Here is a 23,521-nt window from a genome sequence, read left to right as displayed (position 1 = left end):
AATTTGCACATCTGGATTTGGAGAGGCGATTGACGGCTAGCTGGGTTTGTTCCTGGGGAGCGTGGTGGTGGTGCTTATCAGGGGGGTGGTTAAGAGGCTTTTGGCATCTGGAGGGCTTGGGTTGACTCTCCTGCAGACATGCCAAACCCTTGAAAAAAACACAGAAATTGGGCTTGTTTTTGGCTTAATTGGCTTGTGAATTGCTTGTTGACTAGTTTTTGGCTTGTAGCTTGTTGCTTCTTTTTTTTGATCGGCTCCCGGCAAGCAGGGGCAAGTTGGGGAGATAGTCAGGGGTGCACAGTGGGCCCACCACAGTCCCAGACTTCACGCTGGGGGGATCTAGACACATAGAGTGTTGGGGTTCTTAGGGATTGGCTTGTTTTGGCCTCGTTTTGAAATGGGATTAGCTTGATCTTTGGCTAATAGTGAAAGTCGGGGTGCTTATTTATCGTGTTAAAGTTGGCAACTGTGCTCTCTTGATACGGCAAGAAGGAGCAGTAGAGGAGTTTGGCATCTGGGATGGGGGTTCTGCAGGGATCCCAGATCACAGGGCTCTTGTCAGTCTTCTCTTTTCCCTACATTCCAGGAAGTGCATGGTCCCCAAAGCACAGGGCCACATGGGGCTGACAACTCAGCCATTATGGCTTGGAGAAGACGGGGGTGAATCTATACTTAAGTGTTGGTTCCCCCACTCTCATGCTCAAGTTTTTCTAGAAACCTCAAAACATTCAAAATGGCCACATATCTCCCAGGCCTCGGGTGACAAAATCATAAATCAGCTCAGGCTCACTGGGATGTTTGCAAACATCAGCCAAACTTTCAGCTAGCTGGCCTGAATTTCAGGTTTGTTAACTAGCCCTCTTATTTTTCAACTGAAAACTAGAAATAGATTCAACTGGAAAATTCAGGTGTAGATTGTGAGCCCACAAAGTTCAGTGGTGCTTTGATCTGGGGTGAGGGATAGTTCAGCCCCATCTCTCTTAAAAACATTAAAAAATATATTTTGAAGCTTGCTCATGATGAAAAGCATTTCCTATCTCATGAACTTGGATGTTGTACTGAGCAATAGATACCACAGGAAGGGGCAGCATACCTAGAAAGATGATAGATTAGATTAGACAGAGCACAGTAATATTTCCTTTTAAACTTGAGTAACATCTAGTCAAAGCTGATGAGCTTCATCCTGAGTTTACAAGTTTCACCAGTTTTACACCAGGGTAACTGCACTGACTTAAGTGGATTTACTCCCGATTCACACTGGTGTCAAGCTGGGTCTAATTCTTCTTTCACTATTTTGTGCCTTTTTAAGGCAGCTTGAAAAAAGTAATTGACCAAAATATTTCAGATAAAATGGACCCATTGAATTTCTTTGAGGTATGAAATGTATCAGATTCTGGAAAGGGAAAGATTTAACATACAATATCTGAAAGAAACAGAAAATGCTGAAGCTTCTGCTTTAGCTGTTTTAGATCTTTCTTGACAGTTTCAGTAAGCAGAAGAGTAGAAATGAAAGTTTGTTGGTGGAGGCTACCAGACCGTGAAAGGAGCGTGTGGTAATTTTTAGCACATATTTCAAATTCAGAAGGCCAGATCCTTAGCTGTTGTCAATTGTTGGCATAGCTTCAATGGAAGAGCTTTTCCTAAAAAATATGTAAGGGTTCCCCAGAAATGGCATGATGACAACCAAACAGCCATCTTGGATATTTCAAACATTTTGTTTATAGAGTTTTTCAAATGTTACACAGACAAAACAAGTTGCGTGGTACCGCAGATCAGAGAAGGGACACAGGAAGAAAGAAACAGTCAAAAAAAGAAAAGAAAAAAAAGTGAGGGGGAAAAAACTGTGAAAATACAACTAAAAAGATATCTTCATGACCCTCACAGATCTGTTTTTGGATAAGGGTGGGGTGCAAATCCATTGACTTAAACCTTGAATGATCAGTTCATAAAGTTGAAAACTGTCAGCAGTGTTTTTTTTAACAGATTCTAAAAAAGAATAATTTCTTAGTTAAAGCTCATGAGTAAAATCTGACCCTTACTGGTGGGAGATGTGGGGAAATGGAAAAATAGCAACCATGAAATAGCAACAAAAAAGCATTGTCAACCCCTACATTCATAAATCATGAGTCAAGCCACCCAAAATCATGAGACTGACTTAAAAAGCATGGGAGTTTTAGAACAATAAATTTTGCATCCTTTTTATTTGCATTCTGGTTTTGTAGCTTTTTAGGGTTCACCTTTTCTCCACAATCACGAGGTCTGGAATCTCTGTATTTTGTTTAAATGAACGTTGAGATTCTCATGTAATAACATTACTCCAGGAGCTGAGTTGTGAGACTCCCAAGAACACTGCTAGAGTTGACAATTCTGAATGTTGTGGTTAAAGCACAGGACCAGGCCAGAGGTGAGCTGGGTTCTGACATGCGGCGTGACCTTGGGCAAGCTGCTTTCCCTCTCAGTGCCTCGGTTTCATCATCTGCACAGTGGGGAAAGTATTGCTTCCCTGCCTCAGGGTGGGTTGTGAAGATTAACCCTCTGACATACATGAGGCTCAGATACTACGCGGTGAGGGAAAGCCCCACCATAGAACAGCATGCAGCTGTCCCATGAGCCATTGTGTGGGCACGGGATGAGTGTAGAGGGTGGGAAGGAATACCTGGTTGGGCAATGCGTGTCCTGGGCTAGCACATGCTGCAGGCTGCAGTCCACAGGGTGACGAGGGAATTAGCCAGGAGCCCGGGGCTGGCTGTGGGGAGTCACAGCAGGCTCAGAAGTGGGGGCCCTCTCTGAGGGCTTCCAGATGGGGACCCTGCCACAGTCCTTGGGGATGGGGATCCCTGGGCTTGGCCCCATTAACATGGGGGGTTAATGCCTCATCCATTCCCCTATATTCCATCAGGGGGTCTCTCAGGGGTTGCTCCTTTAAGGGGGGTTAAGGCCCCCTAGCTCCTCTTCTGTCCCCCGGGGGTGGGTGCATTCCCATTTAGGGGAGTAAGCCCCCCAGCCCCACCTCTCTCCTGTGGCGGGGGATCCCTCAGCTATTGCCCTTTAAGGGGGGCAAGTCCCCAGCCCCTGCCTTGTCCCGCGAGGGGCCCTTTCAGGTTGGGAGGGGTCAATTCCCTGCCTCTCTCCCCAGCTCTTGCTCAGACACATGAGGATGGGGGAGAGGGTGCAGAACACCCGAGCGTTGCATGCTGGGACTAGTAGTCTTTTCAGAAGGGGTCGAGCCACGGGACCTTCGCGGAGCCAATCATCTCGCCCGGCCGTAACCGGGGCAACCGCTACAAACAAGATGGCGTCGCGTGAGCCGACCCCGACGGGGGGCGGGTGAGTCCGTTGCAACCCCGAGGCGGCCTCTTCCCCAGGCGGGTCCGGCCCCTCTCGCCCGTGGGGGCTGGGAGCCTGAGGGGCCCTCGTAAGGCCGGGCTGGGCCCACCACGGCGGGGGCGCGACGTCGGGCCTGTTGCCTCGTTACATGTCGCCTTGCCCAGGGTGCCCAAAGCCGTTGGGTTAAGTGGTGACGCCTTATGAGGTCATTGGGGTCATTCGGTAGCACCTTGTGAGGTCACCCTGTTGCACGGGGACGCCTTGTGAGGTCACCCTGTTGCACGGGGACGCCTCCTGAAGTCATCGCATTGCACAGTGGCCGTTTGTGCTGTCATGGTGCTTACACAAGGATGTGTTGGGATGTCCTAGCATTGCATGAGGATGCCTCCTGGCATCATTGCATTGCACTGTGGTGACTTGCGATGTTATCACGGTGCACAGGGGTGCCTCATGACATCACTTTCCGTTAGGACATGAGGGTGGCGTGACACGGTGAGCTGACTTTTTGAGGCAAAATCAGTATGTCCCTTTGTGCTGCACTGGTGCAGTGACAGAAGGTCATGCATGATGCATAAGTTTGTCCCACCAGAGCAACCCAAGGAAAGTGGCAGCCTTCGCCTGAGGGCTGCACCCAACTGGCATGAAATGGAGCAGATTGTGGTTTTTCACCTGGAGGCTGCAGCCTGTGTGGAGACCACAGGGCCCACAATGAAGTGCTTGACGTCATTTCTATGGGTCTGTCTAAGCAGCAAAGAAAAATCTGCTGCTGGCCTGTGCCAGCCAACTTGGGCTTGCGGGGCTGGGGCTGCAGGGCTGTTTCATTGCTGTGTAGATTTCTGGGCTTGGGCGGGAGCCTGGGCTGTAGGACCCTGCAGGGTGGGAGGGTCCCAGAGCTCGGGCTCCAGCCTGAGGTCAGAAGTCTACACAGCAATGAAAAAGCCCCACAGCCTGAGCCTCATGAGCCCGAGTCAACTGGTACAGGCCAGCGGTGTTTTATTCTATGCTGTATAAACATATCCTATGGGACCCCACGGGCAAAAGAGACTCCAGCATGAAATGCACCCTTTGCTCCAAGCAGCATGGCTGGACCCGAATTCCCTGCGACGCTCCCTGCTCTGTATGAAAGATGAAGGGTCATGCTTTTAACTCCGTGGTCTGCCCTAAGACCAACCTGCTCTGAGGGAAACCTCTACAATGTGTGATGATAAAATACATCCTGGGTCGTCTGCTTTTCACAGTGTGCCTCAATCTTGTGTTCCAAGGCATTTCACTCACTTTCATCCTGCAGCCTGGAATTGTAACGCTATCTTTGTTCCCTAGGATCTAGAGCTGTCTAAGGTATAAACCATGAGTTCTCCTCTTTCCTCCCTGGGAAAGCACCGCAGAGTCCCACTGCAGCTACACAGTCCAGGGTAAATGAGCCATGAGGGCTCTTCCTTGCTTTGTCTTGTTGCCATCCTTGCTTATTTGTGAAATTTTGATACCAGCTGCTTCTCCTTACGAACACTATAATCAAGGCATAAATGACAAATGCCTCAAGACCAGCAAACTCTCACCCCACGCTATATACTTCACAGCTGTGTGTGCTGCCTGATGTAAACTGGGAGGGTCCTTCTTTGGTCTTGATCTTTCAAGATGCTTGGTCCCTTCAGCTCCCATTGAAGTCAGTAGGATTTAAGGGTGGTCAGAACCACACTCTGCAGTCACTCAGCATCTTGCAGAATTGGGCCCTAAAATCCAGTATTGTGCCATCCCAAATCCAGCTGTGAGCCACCATTCCATGGTGGGCCCTATATGAATCAGAACAGTCTGTGCAGTTATACTAGCAAGAATAACCTTGCTGGGGCTCTTGGCCGGATCTGGCCCGTGGGATTGCCAGCCCTGTGGCCCAGCAGGACTAAGGTAGGCTCCCTGCCTGCCCTGGCCCTGCGCTGCACCCGGAAGTGGTGGGCATCATGTCCCTGCGGCCCCTGGGGGGGGCAGAGGGCTCCCCACGCTGCCCTCGCCTGCAGGCACTGCCCCCCGCAACTCCCATTGACCGGGAATGGGGAACCATGGCCAGTGGGAGCTTCGGGGGAGGTACCCGCAGGCGGAGGGCAGCATGGGACGTGGTGCTGGCCACTTCCAGGAGCGGGGCCAGGGCAGGCAGAGAGCCTGCCTTAGCCCCGCTGCGCACCGCTGCCACCTCGGAGCCGCTCAAGGTAAGCGGCGCCAGGCTGGAGCCCGCACTCAGAACCCCTCCTGCACCCTGCACCCCAACCCTCTGCCCTGAGACCCCTCCAGCACCCTGCACCCCTCCCACACCCCGCACTCCCTCCCGCACCCCAACCCCCTGCCCTGAGCCCTCTCTCGCACTCTGCACCCCAACTCCCTGCCCTGAACCCCCTCCCGCACTCTGCACCCCTCCCTGCACCCCACCCCCCTGCCCTGAGCCCCCTCCTGCACCCCAATGCCCTGTCCTGAGCCCCTCCTGCACCTGGCACTCCCTCCCGCACCCCAACCCTCTGACCCAGCCTTACATTCATGGCCCTGCATGCAATTTCCCACCCAGATGTGGCCCTCGGGCCAAAAAGTTTGCCCACCCCTGTTCTATAGCCTTGCGGTGCAAGCTGATCCCCAGCTGGGGCCAGGAGGAATATTGTACAATTTTGCATAGCACAGTTGGCCACGTTTGTTGTTTGTCTTTCTTTTGCTTTTCCCTAGTGTGAAGCAGCTAACACTAGTTGTGGCTTCCTGTGATCTTAATTGCTGTTAGGCTGTTCTGAATTTGTTGTTTGTGTGTGAGCTCACTCAGCTTACAAAGCAAGAGGGGGCTTGTTTGGTTTTTATCTGTGTGGTGAACTGGCAAGAAAGTAGAGGTGGTGGTATTTTAAGAAGATTTTTGATGTAATTTACAAGTCTATTATCCCTAAAAAAAAAATTACCCAGGCCAGCCAGCAGATAATTAATCTGTCTGCTGTTTGTTTTCTGTATTCCCTATTCTTATGTGCAGGAAAAGGACAGTGCCATTTAAACTGAGTGCCTACGATGGTGAGTAAGGCCTTTCTCTTCCCTTTATGTGTTTTTGCGTTCAAGTGTTATGTGCTTAGTTCATTTTCTTGTCCTTGGTTTCTCTCTCCTTTCCACATGTGTCTGATATCAGATTAGTAGGAAGTCGTTTTCCCATCCCCAGGGTTCGTTAGAACATGTTAGACTCTCTAAAATGATTTACAGTTCCAAATCAAGCTGGTTCCCTCATTCTTCCATGCTGTCACCTGTGCTCAGAACACCCTCTCTATCGCAGAGCAAACTGCTTCTTCCAAATCCCTAACGATACACCCAGCATATTCGTCACAAGATTTTGGTGAGGCTTCATCTAAAAAGTGGACTTGGCCCTGCCTCTGATGCTTTTTTGCCTCTTCGATTCACAGAGGATGAAGCTGCGCTGCTGAATGACATCTTGTCTCCTAGAACAAAGATTCCAGTGCAAGACATTTCCCCTTCCTGCTCAAAGGGAACAGCAACAAAAACAAGTACCCATGGTAATGTCTCTGAAAGGACACGAGCTGCTGTGCCGGACACAGTGCTGGCATCAGGGACTATAACCTTAATGATCCACAGGTGGTGCTTGATTAGTGAATCCAGCTACAGAGTCTGGTGCTCATTTCACATCCCTGAACACTTTCACAGTGTGCCTGTTGGTGATCCAGGGATGCATACACAGTGTCGCTGCAAGGTCCATATCGACCCCAGTTACTTCGGCCCGGGACCTGCAGTATTTATACACGCTGCCCTCAGGGCATCCATTCCTGCTGTCTGCGATGGCTAATCCAGGATTCCTGCACGATGCCTTCCGCCCATGTAATATGGCACTGGATGATCATAAGCATTCCCCTTGGTCAAATTAAGCTTGTAATTCTGAAGGTGCTTTTTTGGGTGATGTGTTGTACTTGTGCTTATAGGGGCAGCTCCGACTGACATGGAGCTCATGTCCTCCATGATGCAAAAAATTGCTTTGTTGGAACAAAAAGCAAAGAGCCAAGCACAGGAAATCCAGCTGAAGGTAAAAATGCCAGCCTCATTTGGGCCCTTTCTGAACAGTTCTGGCCACGTTAGCCAGAACCATGATCACACCTAGTTTGGGCTAATTGTTCTTTAGACAAGGCAACTACTAGGCCTGTATCTTACTAATTACAGAGACCACTCACTGTAGAGGCCCAGTTGCTGTTACCACACTGCAGTAAGGGACAGTCCCAAGGCTGCAGTGATCCTAGGGAAAGATGAGCCCTAACATCTAATGTCATTGACTCTTCTGCTTTGGATGTTTCTTTTCTTCCTTCCATTTTATAATGTTAGAGTTGATTAGAAGGCCAGAGGTCTCTCTGAAGCAGACACACCCGATAGAAATGGGGATGGATAGTACCCTGTTGGTGTTATAGACACTTTAGGGTAAATAGTGTTTCTAGTGGCTAGTAGATCAGGACTCCCGAGTTCTAACCCCAGATTTGCCATGTACTCACCACTGGCTTAACTTTGAGCTGCACCCTCAAAGGGGGGTAGGAGAGCATGAGCGCAACCTGTGTAACTGGACTGTGTGCGAGAGGAGGAGCAGCCATCATGGGGTCACTACTCCCCATCTCATGCAGGTGGGAAATGGATGGGCAGGCAGGGTGACTTGGTCCTGGTCTACTCCTGGGACTGCGCAGTTATGTCAGGGCCTGTGGTAACTCCACAGTCTAGCCCTATGTGATCTTGGGACAGGTCACACCCTTTCTAGACCTTACTTTGCCCATCCATAAAATGGGTGTAGTTAACCTACCTGGCTTCTGGGAGCAGAATGGCTAAATCTTCGGTATGTGGAAAGTGCTTTGAGATCCTCAGAGGAAAGGAACCAAGTGGAATCATTATTTTGCCTTTTTTCTGGGATCTTCAGGCTAGAAAGGTTGCTGAACTTGAGAAGCAGGTGCAGATCCTTCAGAAAGGAAAAGGTAAGTTGGTCTGTCCTTGGCACCCTTCTGCTTCCTGTGTGTGGCTTACATTCTCTTAGGGTATGTCTATACTACCCACGTTATAGTGCGGCCGCGGCAGCGCTGTGGCGTGGGCAGTGTAGTCACGTTTTATCGCGGCGGAGAGCTCTCCCGGCGATTAACCCCCCTCCCCCCCCCAAACGAGGGGGGGTAGTTTTGTCGCCGGGAGTGCGGCTCCCGGTGATAAAGCGCTGTCTATACTGACACTTTTCAGCGCTAAAACTTTTGTCGCTCAGGGTGGTGTTTTTTCACACCCCTGAACGACTAAAGTTTTAGTGCTGAAAATGGCAGTGTAGACACAGCCTTAAGCTCAGACTGTGCTCTTTTCCAGTACTGGGAGGTGCTGCTGGGGACTTCAGCACAGTCCTTTCCTTGGGGAAGCCCAGTTCCAGTACTCCCCCAAGGACAACTGTGAATTACACACTCACTGCTTCACTTGCCAGCAGGTTTTCAGTTCATGCATGCACCTGCGGCTGACTTTTAAGCTGCTAGTTTCTGGTGCAGCACTCAACTGCCACACTCTGACCTGCTTTCACTGTGCTAAAGTGTTCCCACAAGACCGAAAACCCAAGCAGAAGATGGCCACATAACCACGTGGTTCTTAGGAGTGGTTAGAAGAAGCAAGACTGGGAGGAGAGCAATAGTTCCCTCAAGCTGAGCCCAGACACACTCAGTACTCCCTGACACTCGTTATCTCAGCTCTTGTCTGAAGCTTTTTAGAGCAAAAATAAAACACTTCATGTCTCTGTCTTTCCTCTGCAGATTCCCCAGAGTCAAGCAGAATAGAGGAACTGGAGGTGAAGTGTCTTCAGCTGCAGAATCAGGTCTGGGAAATGGAGGTGAGATTCATGGATGGACCCCCTTGGCCTCACCCTACGCTCCCCTGGAATTGGCTTCCTGTTCATTCAGTCCATAAATGTTTGGTTCTGACTAAGCTGCCAGTTTCAGTATCACTGCCTATTATTACAGCTTCAGTACAGAAGGAACAGGTTAAATGGCAGATGAGGGACATTCCCTAATCCCCTTCCCACTCCTTTTCCTTTCTCCCCTTTTGAATCAGTTTTGATATATGATGTAACACTCAATTATAATTAGCAGCTTGCTAATCATATCACCGCTCATTCTGAAGAAATCCAGGGAATTGTACATAGATTCTTAGATTGTAAGGCCAGAAGGGACTATTAGATCATCTAGTCTTTCTGACCTCCTGTATACCATCAGCCATTACATTTTACCCAGCTATTCCTGTAAGGAGCTCAATAACTTGTTTGGCTAAAGCATATCTTCCAGAAAGATATCTAGGCTTGATCTGAAGACTTCAAGTGTTGGAGAATCCATCACTCTGGGGAGCACTTCACTCACCTGTGATATGCAGTCATCTCTAGGGTGGAATACGGTAGCCTTTGAACAGCTCACAGCAACACTACACAAGATTGTAGGACAGGAAGTGAAGAATTATTTATCCAAATTGCAGTGTGGGGAACATTTATTAATACTACTACTACTTTGCAATTTAAGTCATTTCATCCAAGGATCCCAAAGCTGCTCTATTACTATCCCCATTTTACAGACGGGAAAGCTGTGTCACAGAAAGGTTAAGTGACCTGCCCAAGCCCAGAGTCAGTGGCTCTTGATACATGCTCAGCTGTTTGATATGGAACCACAACACTTTCCTCTATAATGCAATATTGATGTCTGACTGAAACTTTAACCTGGTAATTAGAGCAGGGAACTGGGAGTCGGGGCTTCTGGGTTCTCCTCCCAGTGCTGCCACTAATTTCACTGTGTGGCCTTGAACAAGTTTTCTAACCTCTCTGTTATTCTGTTTTCCAGTGTGTAAAATGCAGGTAGTTGTCCTGACTTAACTCACATTTAGTTGTGGGGCTTAATAAATTAATGTTGGTGATGTATTTTGAGATTCTTGGGAGAAAGGTGCTAAGTAAATATAGCATATCCTTATTATTGACACCTGGCTAAATTGCATGCATTTTTAATAGCTCTTATACACAAACACTTATGTCTCCTCCTTTTGATCTGTATGGCTTTAGTTTTGTTTCAGTCCCTCCTGTTGCTGTTCCAATTAACTGGCTGACTCAGTAGAATTCAAGTCTTTGCAGTGATCAAAGACATGATAGACTGAGTACTGAATGATTGATCACTGTGGATAGGTTCATACAACTTTTGGAGTCCATGACATGCTACTCTTCCTGCTCAGTGAGTTTTCTCACCCCCGCACCTTGTAACAAGGTCAGACTTGTCCAAGGCAACACACATTTTACAGCTCCCATTCCTGGCCTTTTATACTCCCATGCTTCTCAAGCTAGTTCATCCTCTTCTCCCCTTCCCCATGCAGCGGTTTCTGAATGATTATGGATTGATTTGGGTTGGAGAGAGCAATGAACAGCTGGAAGAGTTGAAATCATTGAAGAAGCAGGAAAATCAGCCTTCAAGGGGTCTCTGGAAACCAGGTAAAGCAGCAGTGCCCTTTGCTGAGGCAGACAGCCTGCCCCTCAGGGGTATTTAAAAAAGGCATAATATTCTCCAGATTGGAAAAACAGATAATTAGGGATTTATTAATCAATCAGATTCATGGCACGATAGGCCTTTGCGACTCCTCTTGAACTGCTCCATCGTGCCAGGACTTGTGCAGAGAGCTCCTAGCCCGTAGGTCATTCATTCAATTATTATTATTTACATAACATCTTAGCTGGGTGTGACCCTGGAAAGATGCACCTTTCCAACTGAAATGCCTGGTCCAAAAACCTGTTTGGTTCACGTGGTTGGCTTTTTAGTTTGTGTTTAGAGGTGAATTTTTAGTGCCCTTTACATAAACTTTATTAACATCTCTGGACATAATGGAGGAGATTTTCAAAGGCGCTAATGGGAGATAGGCACCTAACACCCTTTGACTTCAGTTACCTAACTGCCCTTTGAAAACCTCCCTGCTGTTATCTGTAGAACAGGCACTGCGTGGGCAGTAGCACGTCAGGCTTCCCCCATACTGCACTCCCCTCCCAATGTGCTTCAACTCTGACCTGGAGAGACCTCCCCTAGGGCTAAGAGAGGAGTTTGGTGTCAATGACATCAAGCCCTTGGCCTCTCTGCTGAGACTGAGAAGGGGGCATGGCCTCCCCAAACAGCCAGGCGTGTCCCCACCCATGCTCTGCCCCCAGGTTCCCTCCTGCCAGTTTCCCATCCCTGTGCTGTGGCCCCGGCTCAGGTTGGGGCTGGGGGCGGGGCTGTGCCGCCCGCACAGTGCTCCGGGGCTGGGGACACTAGCCTGGGCCGGGGGCTGCAGTGGGGGGGGTCAGAAGGGGTGGGGCTTCAGGTGGAAGGGGCAGAGCTGGGGGCTAGCCTACCCCAGCCGGTGGTTTACACGCCGCCCATGGAAGGGCGCCTGTTAGGGATGATGGCTTCTGGGATCTGAACCCCTACATCAACCTCTTTGCTTTAGGGAAAGACAAAAAACTGTAGCGTGGGATTTTCCAAAGCTCATAAGTGTCGTAGGTGCACAGGTATCATTGCAAATCAGTGGGACTTGAAAACCCTATCTTTAAATGATAGAAAATGCAGTGAGGGGGGAAGGATTTTGTATGGCCAGAGCACAGTGTGGAAGCAGCTTACAGCAGGGGTGAAGATACCCAGTGAAAATTAGTACTACTTGATGCGGGGATGAAAGGGTCGAATGTTTTACAGATAGCTTTGGATGCAGGTTGGGTATGATAGGTCCTGCAGACTTTCAAATGCTAAGGTCCTTCCCTGTTATGATTTCCTCATGGTGATCCTGGGGTCTACATCCTAACCCATTTCAGTAGAAAGGAGACTTGTAATGTAACACAAGTGGCACCAGGAACATATGCAGTTACTAAACTATATTTTATAAAGCCCATTTCTTTTGGGGAGCTGATGGGCCAGCTATCAGGAGGAAAATCTTCAGAAGCAGTCCCCATACTTTGAATGTTTGGAGCCTGATTCCCATCTCAGGCAACTCAGGCATAAAATGCGTGTGAAATCAAAATCCGGCCCTTTCCGTATGTATCATGTGCATTTATTTGCCCCTATTGCCTGACCCCATCAAAACACACTATTGTTCCCTTCCTCCAGCAGCCACGTGAGTTGGGAGCTAGTTGCATTGTGTTGAATCCTATAGTATTTAGTAATGGCCTCCTGTTAAGTGGTAAGAGAGAATTATGAGAATATACTTGGGACTAGTAGCAGCCTCACCTTCAAAGTGCTGTGAAAAACACCAGCTGATTAACTTTCACAGCCCCTTGAAGTAGGTAAGGGAGATGATCTCTGAATAGCAGTGGGCGTAAGGCACAGAGGCTAGTGTGTCAGTTCACTTGGCCTTATTTGCTAATTGATGCATTTACAGAGATCATTTCTGCTTATTGATGCTATTTTTATCCTTTGAAGGATCTGTCAAAAGCAGAATTGAAACTATCAAAGGCCTCATCCCAGTCAACACCTCTGCACGCACTTCCTCTCCTCATATACTTCTCCCACTGTCATCTGCACATCTCTCCTGCTCTACCCCATAAACCTGGCATCCCTTTCTCAAGCACCCAAAAGACCTCCCTCTCGCCAATAATCCACCAGCAGGCGAAGGGGTTATTTAGAAAGAGCAATCTGCCTGCCTCTGAGATCAGCCAGTCAGCTGGTGTCCCATCTGAGTTCCCTGCAGGAGCCTGTGCTGAAGTCAACTGCTGGTCTAACCTAGGTTGTAAGCTTTTTGGGACAGGCACCTCACCTCCCTCTTTGTATTGTACAGCACCAAGCAAGGAACGATGCTAAATACATTATAACCATCAAAATAATCAGGGCCTCCAAGGAGTGCAGGCTGTGGCATTGGCTGATGATGCAGTTTCATAAGTTGGTAACAAGGGGACTGGTTCTCCACTGTGGTGTTATATATGCCTCTGCAGTGCGGAAGCGAAACACTGCCATTCTGACGTGATAGCATTTCACGCTCCTTTCCCAAAGGAATAAATGACACAAAGTGGAGGCAGGTGGGAGCCAGGCCCAAAATGGTAGGGTTTGGGCAGCACCTTTAACATGCCCATGCAGGGAGACGTGTGGATTCAACACTCCTGGCTGCAGGCTCCTCCCCCTCGATAACTCTGATTTCCTTGCTGCAGGCGACTCAACTGTTTCCAAGCACCCGATCGATTTTGATTTAATTTTGGAAAACCTGAAAGATTTAAACGTGCTGGCTGGGGAAGGTGTGTCTCAAATCGAGCGCACAGCAGGAGGTGCTAGACTGAGGCAGCCCCAATCGATAGCCCTCACTTTTTATCAGAATGGGATAGTCATGTTCAATGGACCTTTCCGGTCGTACGAGGAGCCATCCACGCAGGTATGGACCAATTCCTGGAGGAAGTCAAGTTATTGCCATCTAACTATTCCCTCAGCAAAGGCCGAGGGTGGGAATGGGGAAAGGCTGAGGCTTGTGGGGTGACGCTAGTCCCATCTGTCCCCCACAGGGCTTCGTGAGGAATAATGGTTGTTAGAGGATCTGCCAGTCTCTCTCCGTCAGAGATCCTGTGGTGCCTTTATAGGTCTCCAGGTCTGATGCGGGTGGAATGGAATGTATCAGCAGCGAGGTACTATGGAGCCTGAGGCCTGGTTTTTAAGCATTCATGCTTTGTTTCAGCAATGTCTTCAGGATATCATGGATGGCTATTTTCCCTCAGAGCTACAGACGCGCTACCCGGATGGCGTTCCTTTTCAGGTAAGCAATGCAAAGCCCCTGCCATCTTCCTTTTAGGAGAAATCCCTCTCTCCATGCAAACTGCTTCTGTCTTATTGTTTGCAGTCACCACTCTGCAGGCCTTTCTCGACGCGAAATCTGGTTTGAGGTTTCTAAACCCAGCCCATGTGCAGCTAGACTTTTGAGGTGGGGCACGCACCTGCTACAGCCGTTACAGGAAATGCCTTGGCCTTTGTGCACTAGAACTGAACGGTTTGTCTGATTCAATGAATCTTGGGTTAGAACGAGACAGTGAGGGCAAAATTTCTGCGTCACTAGAAAGCAGTCAAAGGGGGTGTGATGGGTTGAACCCCCTGGGGTGTCACTTGGCGGGCTGGGACGCCACTGAGTCAGATTATTCTGCCAGCCTGGGCCTCTTTTTACCTGGTCAGCTTAAGGGGCTTGCCACAGTACCCACCTGTCCACCCCCTCTTGAGTACAAACCCCAAATTCTATGAAATTCACCTCTTCCCTCCATGTGGGTGGAGGAGGGTGTGTGCAACTTCTCCCCCCTCCCATTAGAAATCACATCAACTGGGCTATATTATAAACCAGAAATAAATGTATTAACTATAACGGGTGTATTTTAAGTAGTTACGGAGGTAGCAGACAGAATAAGGCAGATTACCAAGAAAATAAAACAGAGCACGCAAACGAAGCTTAAAACACTAAAGAAACTGGTTACATGTAAATTCTCACCTTAAATGTGGTTCTAATAATCTTCTTCACAGGCCAGACGCCCTTCCAGCCTGGGTCCAGTTCTTTTCCCCCAGTTCAATCTTAGTTGTTTCCAGCAGTCATCTTGGGTGGGGTAGCAGGGGAGAACTGTGGACCTGGATTATCTCACTCCCCACCCTTAAATAGGATTTGCATAAGGCGGGAGTCCTTTGTTTCCTTGTTTGACACTCCTCCCCCCCACCCCAGCTTCTCATGGAAAAGTACAGAATTCAAGCTGGGTTCCAGTATCAGGTGACATGGTCACATGCCTCTGTAGGGCCCTTGTAGCCATTCTTCACAGGCTGACCCACAGGTTCACAGGAAGACTAAACTCTTTTACAGTCCATTGTCCTTGCTGATGGGCCATCAGCACTGTCTACCTTTTCCATTGTTGTACCTGAAGTGTTAGCAGTGGGCGTCACCCAAAGTAGCATAGTTGAAATACAGATACATAGTCAATATTCCTAATTTCAGATACAGAAATGAGGCATGCATACAAATAGGATAATCGCATTCAGTAAATCATAACCTTTCCAATGATCCCTCACATGAGCTGTCTTGCATAAAGTATATCTCTGTTATGTCATATTCATATCATAAGCATATTTTCATAAAGAATATGGAATGACACATCACAGGAGGCAGCTGCAGAGGATATTATAATCCAGATCTTCAAATATAGGTGCCTAAAATTAGGCACACAAATCCCATGGAGCTGTATGTGCTCAGCCCCCCTTGAAAATCAGGCCACTTCTGTGTAGGTGCCTGACTGTAGGCACATGATTTGAAAATGTTGGGCCTATCGCTGTGGGGGTTAGAGAGTCATGGGGGAATGGTAGGGTTACCATACGTCCGGATTTTCCCGGACATGTCCGGCTTTTTGGGACTCAAATCCCCGTCCGGGGGGAAATCCCAAAAAGCTGCACATGTCCGGGAAAATCCGGTGCCGGGCGGCCGGCGGGGCCGGGGGTGCCGGGCGGCCGGCGGGGCCGGGGGTGCCGGGCGGCCGGGGGTGCCGGGCGTGCCGGGCGGCCGGGGGGGGCCGGCGGTGCCGGGCGGCCGGGGGTGCGCTGGGCCGGGGGCCGGCAGTGCTGGGCCAGGGCCGCGCTGGGCCGCGGGCTGGGGCCGGGGGCTGGCAGTGCTGGGCTGGGGGCCGGCGGTGCTGGCCCGGGGCCGGCACCCCAGGGCCCGAGCCGAGCCAGGCTGGAGATGCTGGGGCCGGGGCCGGGGCCGGCCGCCGGAGGGGACCAGACTGGGCCGCGCCTCCTCCCCCCACCCCCCAGCTTACCTGCTGCCTGCTTCCTGCTTCCCGCGAATCAAATGTTCGCGGGAAGCAGGGGAGGGGGCGGAGTTGGGGCGGGGACTTTGGGGAAGGGGTGGAGTTGGGGCGGGGGCGGGGCTGGGGGCAGGGCCGGGGCCCCGTGGAGTGTCCTCTTTTTGGACACTCAAAATATGGTAACCCTAGGGAATGGAAGACACCCAGTCAGGACTTAGAGTACATCTACACTGCAGTAAAACTCCTGCAGCTGGTCTGTGTCCGCTCACTTGGGCTCACAGGCCTCAGGTTATGGTGCAGATGTTCAGGCTCGGGCTGAAGCCTGGGCTCTGGGACCCTCCCCCCTCACAGGGTCCTAGACCCTGGGCCCCAGGCCCAAGTCCAAACATCTACACAGCAATTGTTTAGCCCCGCAGCCTGAGGCCCATGAGCCACAGGGGTTTTATTGCAGTGTGGATGTACCAAAGTGGCCATGTGGTTCTCTGACAATTGTGTTTTGCTGAGCTGGCTGGGACAGGGACTGTGGGGGGCTGAATATGGTGCTTTTGCTTCTTTGGTTTCAGAGAGACATCTGGTGGTCCTGGCTGCTTGCACATCCCTTGTTCTGTTAGCACAGATCAAGTGCCACAAGTACTCCTGTTATTTTTGCGGATACAGACTAACACGGCTGCTACTCTGAAACCTCGCAAACCCCTAGGTGTGCCTATCGATTACAAAATAATACTTTGCAATTTCACATCACCTCTCATCTGAGGATCAGTTTTCATAGATGGGGAAACTGAGGCACAAAGCAGGATCGAAGCACTGTACTAATGTGTGCAAGGCTGGAGTGATCATCTGTCTTATCTTAGGATCTGGATGTGACATTGAACTGCTAACTAGAAGGGTTTTAGACTTGAAGGGACACAGGCGTGGGTTTATTTTTCTGGAGGGTCTAAAAGGATCTTCAGACAGCTTCCTTTATAGGTGTTCCTATATTAGAATCACCCTCAGGAGGAACTAGCTGTCTCTATTAGTTGTTTGTTCTTGTTTTGTTCTTGCTGCTTACCCTTTAGTTTGCTCTGATGCAGTGAGAGCTGGGTCCTGGAGGCAGACAAGCTTGCTAATGGCAGCTAGCTTTAATTTAACAGGTCACTGACAGGAGAGACGTTTTCTTTCGGGAGAGGCAGCTACCAGAGAACTTTCCTGGCCAGGGGCAGGTAGTTGGCCATTCGAGGTCAAGTGAGGTAAAGGAAACCAGTGAGATCCCAGGTGAGTCTTTTGCCATTCCCGCTAATCCCTGGCGATCCCCTACTTAGCCCCAAAATAGAGGATAAATGAAGCCCCGGTGAAGCCTGGCAACAGTCATCCAGTTACCGAGGAGTTAATTCTGAGAGTCTCTGAGTTGCCTGGTGACATTTCTGAGAGGAGTGTTATGTATGTGCTTCATGTGCTGCTGCAGTAACTGAGAGCCAGCTGCCACAATAGTCAGTTTCACGGTGATCACAGAAGCAAACAGTCCTGAGACTTGCCATTCATAAAATACCACAGTTTGGGCAGTTTTCCCAGAATGTGCATGAAACCCACCCACTTTCCACATGAAACCCAGAGCTCATTCTCAGTAGAGGTCTTTCCAACATCGCCCACTTGAGACATTCAGAAGAATGGTGTGGGTGACGGCCTTCAGGGACTGGGCCTTCAAACAAACAATTGTTCTATTGCAAGTTACTTATGTAAGTGGACATCTTCCCCCCAAGATGCCAGCCTCATCTTCTCCATCTCCGATATGTCACAGCACATCTCCAAGCCATGAGGGAAAGACACATTATATAGGACCAGCTCACAGGTTCCTTGTTTTCCTTCTGCATTCCAGAAATCTGCTCCAACAGTTGCCAAAAATTACTCGCACAGATTGAAAATTAAACTGCTCTGACTAGATCTTGGAAGGTCTGGTCACATATGTTCTGACATGTAGTTGTATAGTGGGAGTAGTCATATATGGTTATGTATGTTCCTGGACAGCCATATATGGCAATATATAATAATCTATGCATATGCATTTCCCATCAGCAATTGTATATCACCCTGATATTTATTAGCTGTGAAGAGCTTCTCATATACTATGGACTTTGGATCACATGCCTTATGGGTGATTCTAATAACCCATTCCTAAAAGGGAACTGTCCAAAGTATAATTCTGATGAGCCCAAGAAGTGGAACATTCTAGTATTCGTATAATTGCTTGGTGTGATGTGATTCCCCTTCCCGCTTCTCCCTGTTCCTGTCTCTCCTCCCCGCCCCCCCTCTCGTGGCAGGTCCCAAGCTCTCACTGGAGCAGTTTCTGAACAAACTTCCTAAATCCTTGATCCGGGAGGGACAAGTGATTGATATCCGAGGACCAATCAAAGAAACTCTGCAGGTATGACAGAGCCCCTGAACAAGCCTAACGGCTAGGCTATGCTTAAAATTTCGGTCAATCTAACTACATCTCTTAGGGGTGTGAAAAACACCTCTGAGCTCAGTAGTTAAGCTTATCTAACCCCCGGTGTAGACACAGTTTGATTGATGGAAGAACACAGCTCAGGGGGGTGGATTACCTACAGTGATGGGAAAGACTCTTTCCCTCGCTGTAGGAAGTGTCTACGCTATGATGCTACAACGGAATAGCTACAGTGCTGTAGTTGAGCTGCTCGTAGTATAGACATTTTCTGACTCTGCAGTTACACTGGTGTGAATCAGCAATAACTCTATGGAAGCCAACAACCTTACGTAGGTGCAAATAAAATCAGCTTGGGCCCTTTCTCTCCAAAAATCTTCAACCTCCTGGATTCAGAAAAGACTCCAGCAGAAAGCATTAGATGTGTTTTCACCAGGCCCTTTCACCCCTTTCTGGAACTTTCTCCCTGGGGGAAAAAAATCATTATTAACCCATCTGATGATTGAGTAAATATTTAAGTTAAATTACTGTCTCGGGTGTTAGATCTAGACCCTGTCATTTTGCTTGAAGGGGAGCAAGTACTTTCCTCAGATAGGTTTAATTATGATAATTAAACTTTGTGCCCATACAGAACATTTACAAGGAAATAGACCAATGTAGTTTTATTGGCTTAAAACAAACTAATCAATTAATGTGGAAGTCCGTTGTTAGATTAGAAGAAGCCACAGCCAACACCAGGACCAGTGTAGGCAGATTTTTTTTTTAAATAAATAGTTTAACTAATTACAAAGTTTAGAAGCCATATTTACCATTTGCTGGAGAAACCTGCCTGCCTGGCACTGTGCCAAGCCTGCTGCATCCTGCTGGGAGCAGCAGCAGGTGAGAGGTTTTGTGATGCTGCATGGGAATGAGAGGTAGGATGGAGAAGCCATTGGCCTTGTAGCTGGTGGGCTCAGGAGGAGGGCACATTCTCCACCTGTGGCCAGAAAACAGGTGGATTGTCCCCCAGGTATTAATCCAGGGAAGCTGGGCAGATAGTATCTGAGGTTTCCCTGTTTGGTTTCAGGGCTCTCATGGGACAGGTAGCAATGAAGTGATCCTGGTGGAGACGCCCAGCCTTGCATCAATGAAAGAGAGGTAAAGGGCAGTGGTCCCTTGGCCAATGCACTGTCAGTCTCTCCTGTCCATCCACTAGCCATCAGAGGCAACCTGCAAAGATTTGTTTAATGGTTTTGCCCATTTCTGATGGATAAAGAGGGCCTGGAAAGGGAGGGTTCATTTGTGTGTTTTAAAGCAAAACCACTAGAGTTTTTTCCACTTGGTTTTTACTTTAGAAATAGCAGGCAGGCCAGGTTTGATCTTTCCTAGTTTTGGGAGGCCTCTGAGATGTTTATGGTGAATCCTGACATCTTCAACAAAGGCTTCCTTTATTCAAAATGTTAGCTAGTCCTTGGTATTAAAGGGGTGTTCACAAGAACAAGCAAAACCCAAGGAGTTTGAACCAGTCTGGCAATAAATTCCTTCTTCTTTCAATTTTCACCCTCTGAATGGAAAAGTGCCTCCAGAGAAGAGATGAGCAAATGGGGTCACCATTTCACTAGTTCTCCCGTAGTCAGAGAGTCTTCCAGGCTAGACAAGACCTGAATTTGTAATGTCACCATAAATCAAGCAGAATTTTGTATTTAAAAAAGCAAATAAACAACCCCACCAGGCAGCCTTGATCTATAATAAGGAACAAAAAAGGGCCCCGGCTTATCTCAGAAAGTGAAAGAGCAGCCTTGCATGATCAGATAGGCTGCAACTTCTCCCTCCCGCAAAGGAGTAGGCGGGTGGGGCTGTCTTTCCACATTCAGCTATTTCAAAGGCACGTAGCACTTTGTAGGCCATTTTGGCCTATTTGCCCACAGTCAATCAGGGTTCAGGGACCTGCTAAGGGTACGTCTACACTACAGACCTTACAGCGGCAGAGCTGAAGCTGCACCGCTGTAAGGTCTCCTGTATAGCCACTCTATGCCGACGGAAGGGAGCTCTCCCATCGGTATAATTAAACCACCCCCAACGTGCGGCGGGAGAACGTCTCCCACCGACATAGCACTGTCCACACCGGCGCTTCTGTCTGTGAAACTTATGGCAAGTCAGGGGGATGTTTTTTTCACACCCCAGACCGCCAATTGTTTTACCAGCTAGTGTAGACTTTTCTGTAGATTTTTAAGATTCTCTATTCCAGCACTTTTCTTTTCCCTTTGGCTCTCTCCTGATGCCCTGTCCAGCCTAGCCCACTTAGCATTGACTGATCAGTCTCTCTATAAAATTGCTGTTTCTTGTCTAACTGGCTTTTATGGCCTTCAGGTTGAAGGCAGACGAACAGGACCAGCCTCCAGCCCCCAACATCTCCACTCTCCGGATAAAATCTGAGAATGGGGAGCAGACATACATTGTAAAAATGCTCTTCACAGAGACCATAGGAGACCTGCGCCGGCACCTCGCCCAGAGCAGGTAGGTATAGGGAGAGGAAAGGGGGGTGTCTGCGAGCCAGTCCAACTCCTCCACTCCACTGAGTCAGGCCACAGTGAAAACTGGGCCAGTGGCATTTCCAAATCCCACTTGATCCCTGGAATTGAGCCGCCTGAAGAATACTCTACAATGTAATTCCAGCAGGTGCAGGATCACAGTGCCTCTGCCTGCCAGGTGCTGAGCCCCCTCAACATACAATGATGTTAGTGGGGGTTGAAGGTGCTTGTCACACTCAGCACCTCCAGAGAGGAATCAGGATCAGGCCCATGGTTTGGGAATTGTGTATAGATTTAAAATCCCACCTCCTGCAGGGAGCTGACATCTCCATAGTCTTCCACGTTTCTGGCTCTTCTGTTTCAGTAGTTCCCATCTCCTCCTTACCTCCTGCAGCGGTACCTGGGCATGTCGTTGTTTGCCTCTGCTCCCCACACCCACTCCTCAGCAACCGTCGCCTTGACTATTGTCACCCCCTTCTCACAATCCACTTCAAAACTGTCCTTGTTCTTAACATCCTGGAAGCAACTCTGGCCTACCAGAGGCACCTTCTCTCTCCTGTCCCTGCTCCCTTCACAGGATGTAGCCCTGCCTGGCCTAGGCTTGGTGTGTGCCTGGTGATCTCACCGCTATTGAGTTGTAAGAGCTTTCCCATCTGGGGCTGCTGCAGTCTGGAACAGCCTACAACTGGCTGGACTCTACATCTCAGCTGGAAACAGCTCTGTTCCTCTAATGGTCCCTCCAGCCCTCTGCTCTTGTGTAATCCTGCAACTGGCTTATTTCCAGCAGCTCTGTGGAAGCTTTTGGAACATGGCTCACAGGAAAGATTGTACTGTTCTTTCCTAGGGGTGGAGAACCACAGCCGTATGAGATCATCAGCACCTTTCCCCAGAGAGTGTATACTGACAACTTCATGACCCTGCAGGAGTGTGGACTGATTCCCAACGCCTCCCTTCTGCTGCGGGAAAAGATCCCTTTGGCCAAGGAGGGACAGGGCCACAGATAGTTTAACAGCTTCAAATGAGCCAGTTGGCCTTGCAACTGCTACTCCACATGAAGCAATTTGCTTTCCTCCCCACCCGTCCACTTCTACAATAAGGCAAGAGGAAGGAACAGCCTTGCACGATCAGATAAGCTGCAACCTCTCCCTTACTCAAGGGGGAAGGAGGGTGGGATTGTCTTTCCAGATTCAGTTGAACTGTATTGTTACCTGGGCCTACCACCTCCTGTAGGCAAAGCAAAGGGGAGAAATAGCCCTGGAGATCTAGCTCCTCCCTGCACTATTGGTGAGAGAACTGTGATGACAAGGCCACACACCCTGCCAGTCTGGATCCTACTAGCCTCGGGGGGCTGTCTTTAGAGCCCTTCTGGGCCTGTGGCCTCATCACATGGCAGCCTACCTGGGTAAATATTACCCTGGGGGACTTATATCCAAACTGGGTTTCTCTCCACCTTTGCTGAAGGTCACATGAGCTTTTTGCCCCTCAGAGGTTGCAGTGAGTTCAGTTCAACACCTGTGCCCTCATCTGCAGGTCCCTTATGTCTACACTGCAATAAAAAAACTAGCACCAATCTCAGAGCCCACATCAATTGAGTTGGGCTCAGGATGTGGGGCTACAACTAGCAGCATAGATGATCAAGTGTGGCCTGGAGCCGGGGCACTGAGACCCCCACCCCTTTGTGGAGTTTCAGAGCCCAGGCTCCAGCCCAAGCGTGAATGTCTACACTGCAATCTTTAGCCAGTCAGACGAGCCAGGCCAGACACGGCCATACCATGGTCTTTTATTGCGGAGTAGACAGAGCCTTCAAGAAGTAAGTTTATATACAGCATAGGTGAAATGCTGTAAGGGCCCTCCCTGCTAGGCTACAGTGCCGTTTCCACATGCATCTGCTCTCTCTGTTGGGGCTAGATTCTGATCTCTCACTGGTGTACAAACGGGCTTAACTATTAAAGTCAATAGGTTTACACTGGACTGAGTGGAATCAGGTTCTGAGTCATTTGCAGCACTGAGACACAGCCAGAACCACTCCAGTGAGGAGGTGCCAATCCTTACACTTCCTCAACATGAAACATTTCTTCCTTTAAAGAGGCCCCAAGTGTCCAATGTTAACAGCCTACAAGTCTGTATGGCTGAGCCTGATCACCATAGTGCCGACCTCTGCCTTTCCCCCAGTCGTTGGCCCTGCGGCAACGAAACAAGTGCTTTCACGAGACCTACTACCCCCATTTCTGTCCTATGCTAGGGCCCAATTCTCAGGCTTTGTACTGTGTTGTCATTTATCCCCTGGGCAAAGTACTATTCAATCAGATGAGTAGTGCTGTTCTTCACTTTGCGTATCATTTCCATGTGTGCAAAGTATAAGATGGGAGGAGTCCAGGCCTTGAGAGTTAAGGACCCAAGCCCCCTTCTGTATCAGCCTAGTTCACTAAAGGACAGAGTACAATCTCTGGGACTGGCTTATGCACATACCCCACCTTTCCCTATGAAGGGACGGAGCCTTAATCCATGTTCATATGCTAG

At 49.2% G+C, this 23,521-nt stretch overlaps 1 protein-coding gene across 1 annotated transcript; it reads left to right on the top strand.

The window, feature by feature from the left end:
- Positions 1-4,674: 4,674 nt before the first annotated feature.
- On the top strand, positions 4,675-22,005 carry UBXN11 (UBX domain protein 11). The gene is made up of 14 exons (XM_065421808.1): positions 4,675-4,739; positions 6,320-6,357; positions 6,738-6,848; positions 7,269-7,369; positions 8,240-8,294; positions 9,096-9,172; positions 10,687-10,801; positions 13,472-13,689; positions 13,987-14,064; positions 17,206-17,326; positions 18,370-18,473; positions 19,558-19,628; positions 20,841-20,987; positions 21,846-22,005. Exons 1-14 carry the CDS (start codon positions 4,675-4,677, stop codon positions 22,003-22,005), a joined length of 1,461 nt encoding a protein of 486 aa, XP_065277880.1.
- The last annotated feature ends 1,516 nt before the right edge of the window (positions 22,006-23,521 follow it).

This window comes from Emys orbicularis, chromosome 23 (assembly GCF_028017835.1).
Source record: "Emys orbicularis isolate rEmyOrb1 chromosome 23, rEmyOrb1.hap1, whole genome shotgun sequence".
Taxonomy (NCBI): Eukaryota; Metazoa; Chordata; order Testudines; family Emydidae; genus Emys; species Emys orbicularis.
The sequence above is the reverse complement of the archived record's forward strand: the minus strand, read 5'-3'. Positions and strand labels throughout refer to the sequence as shown.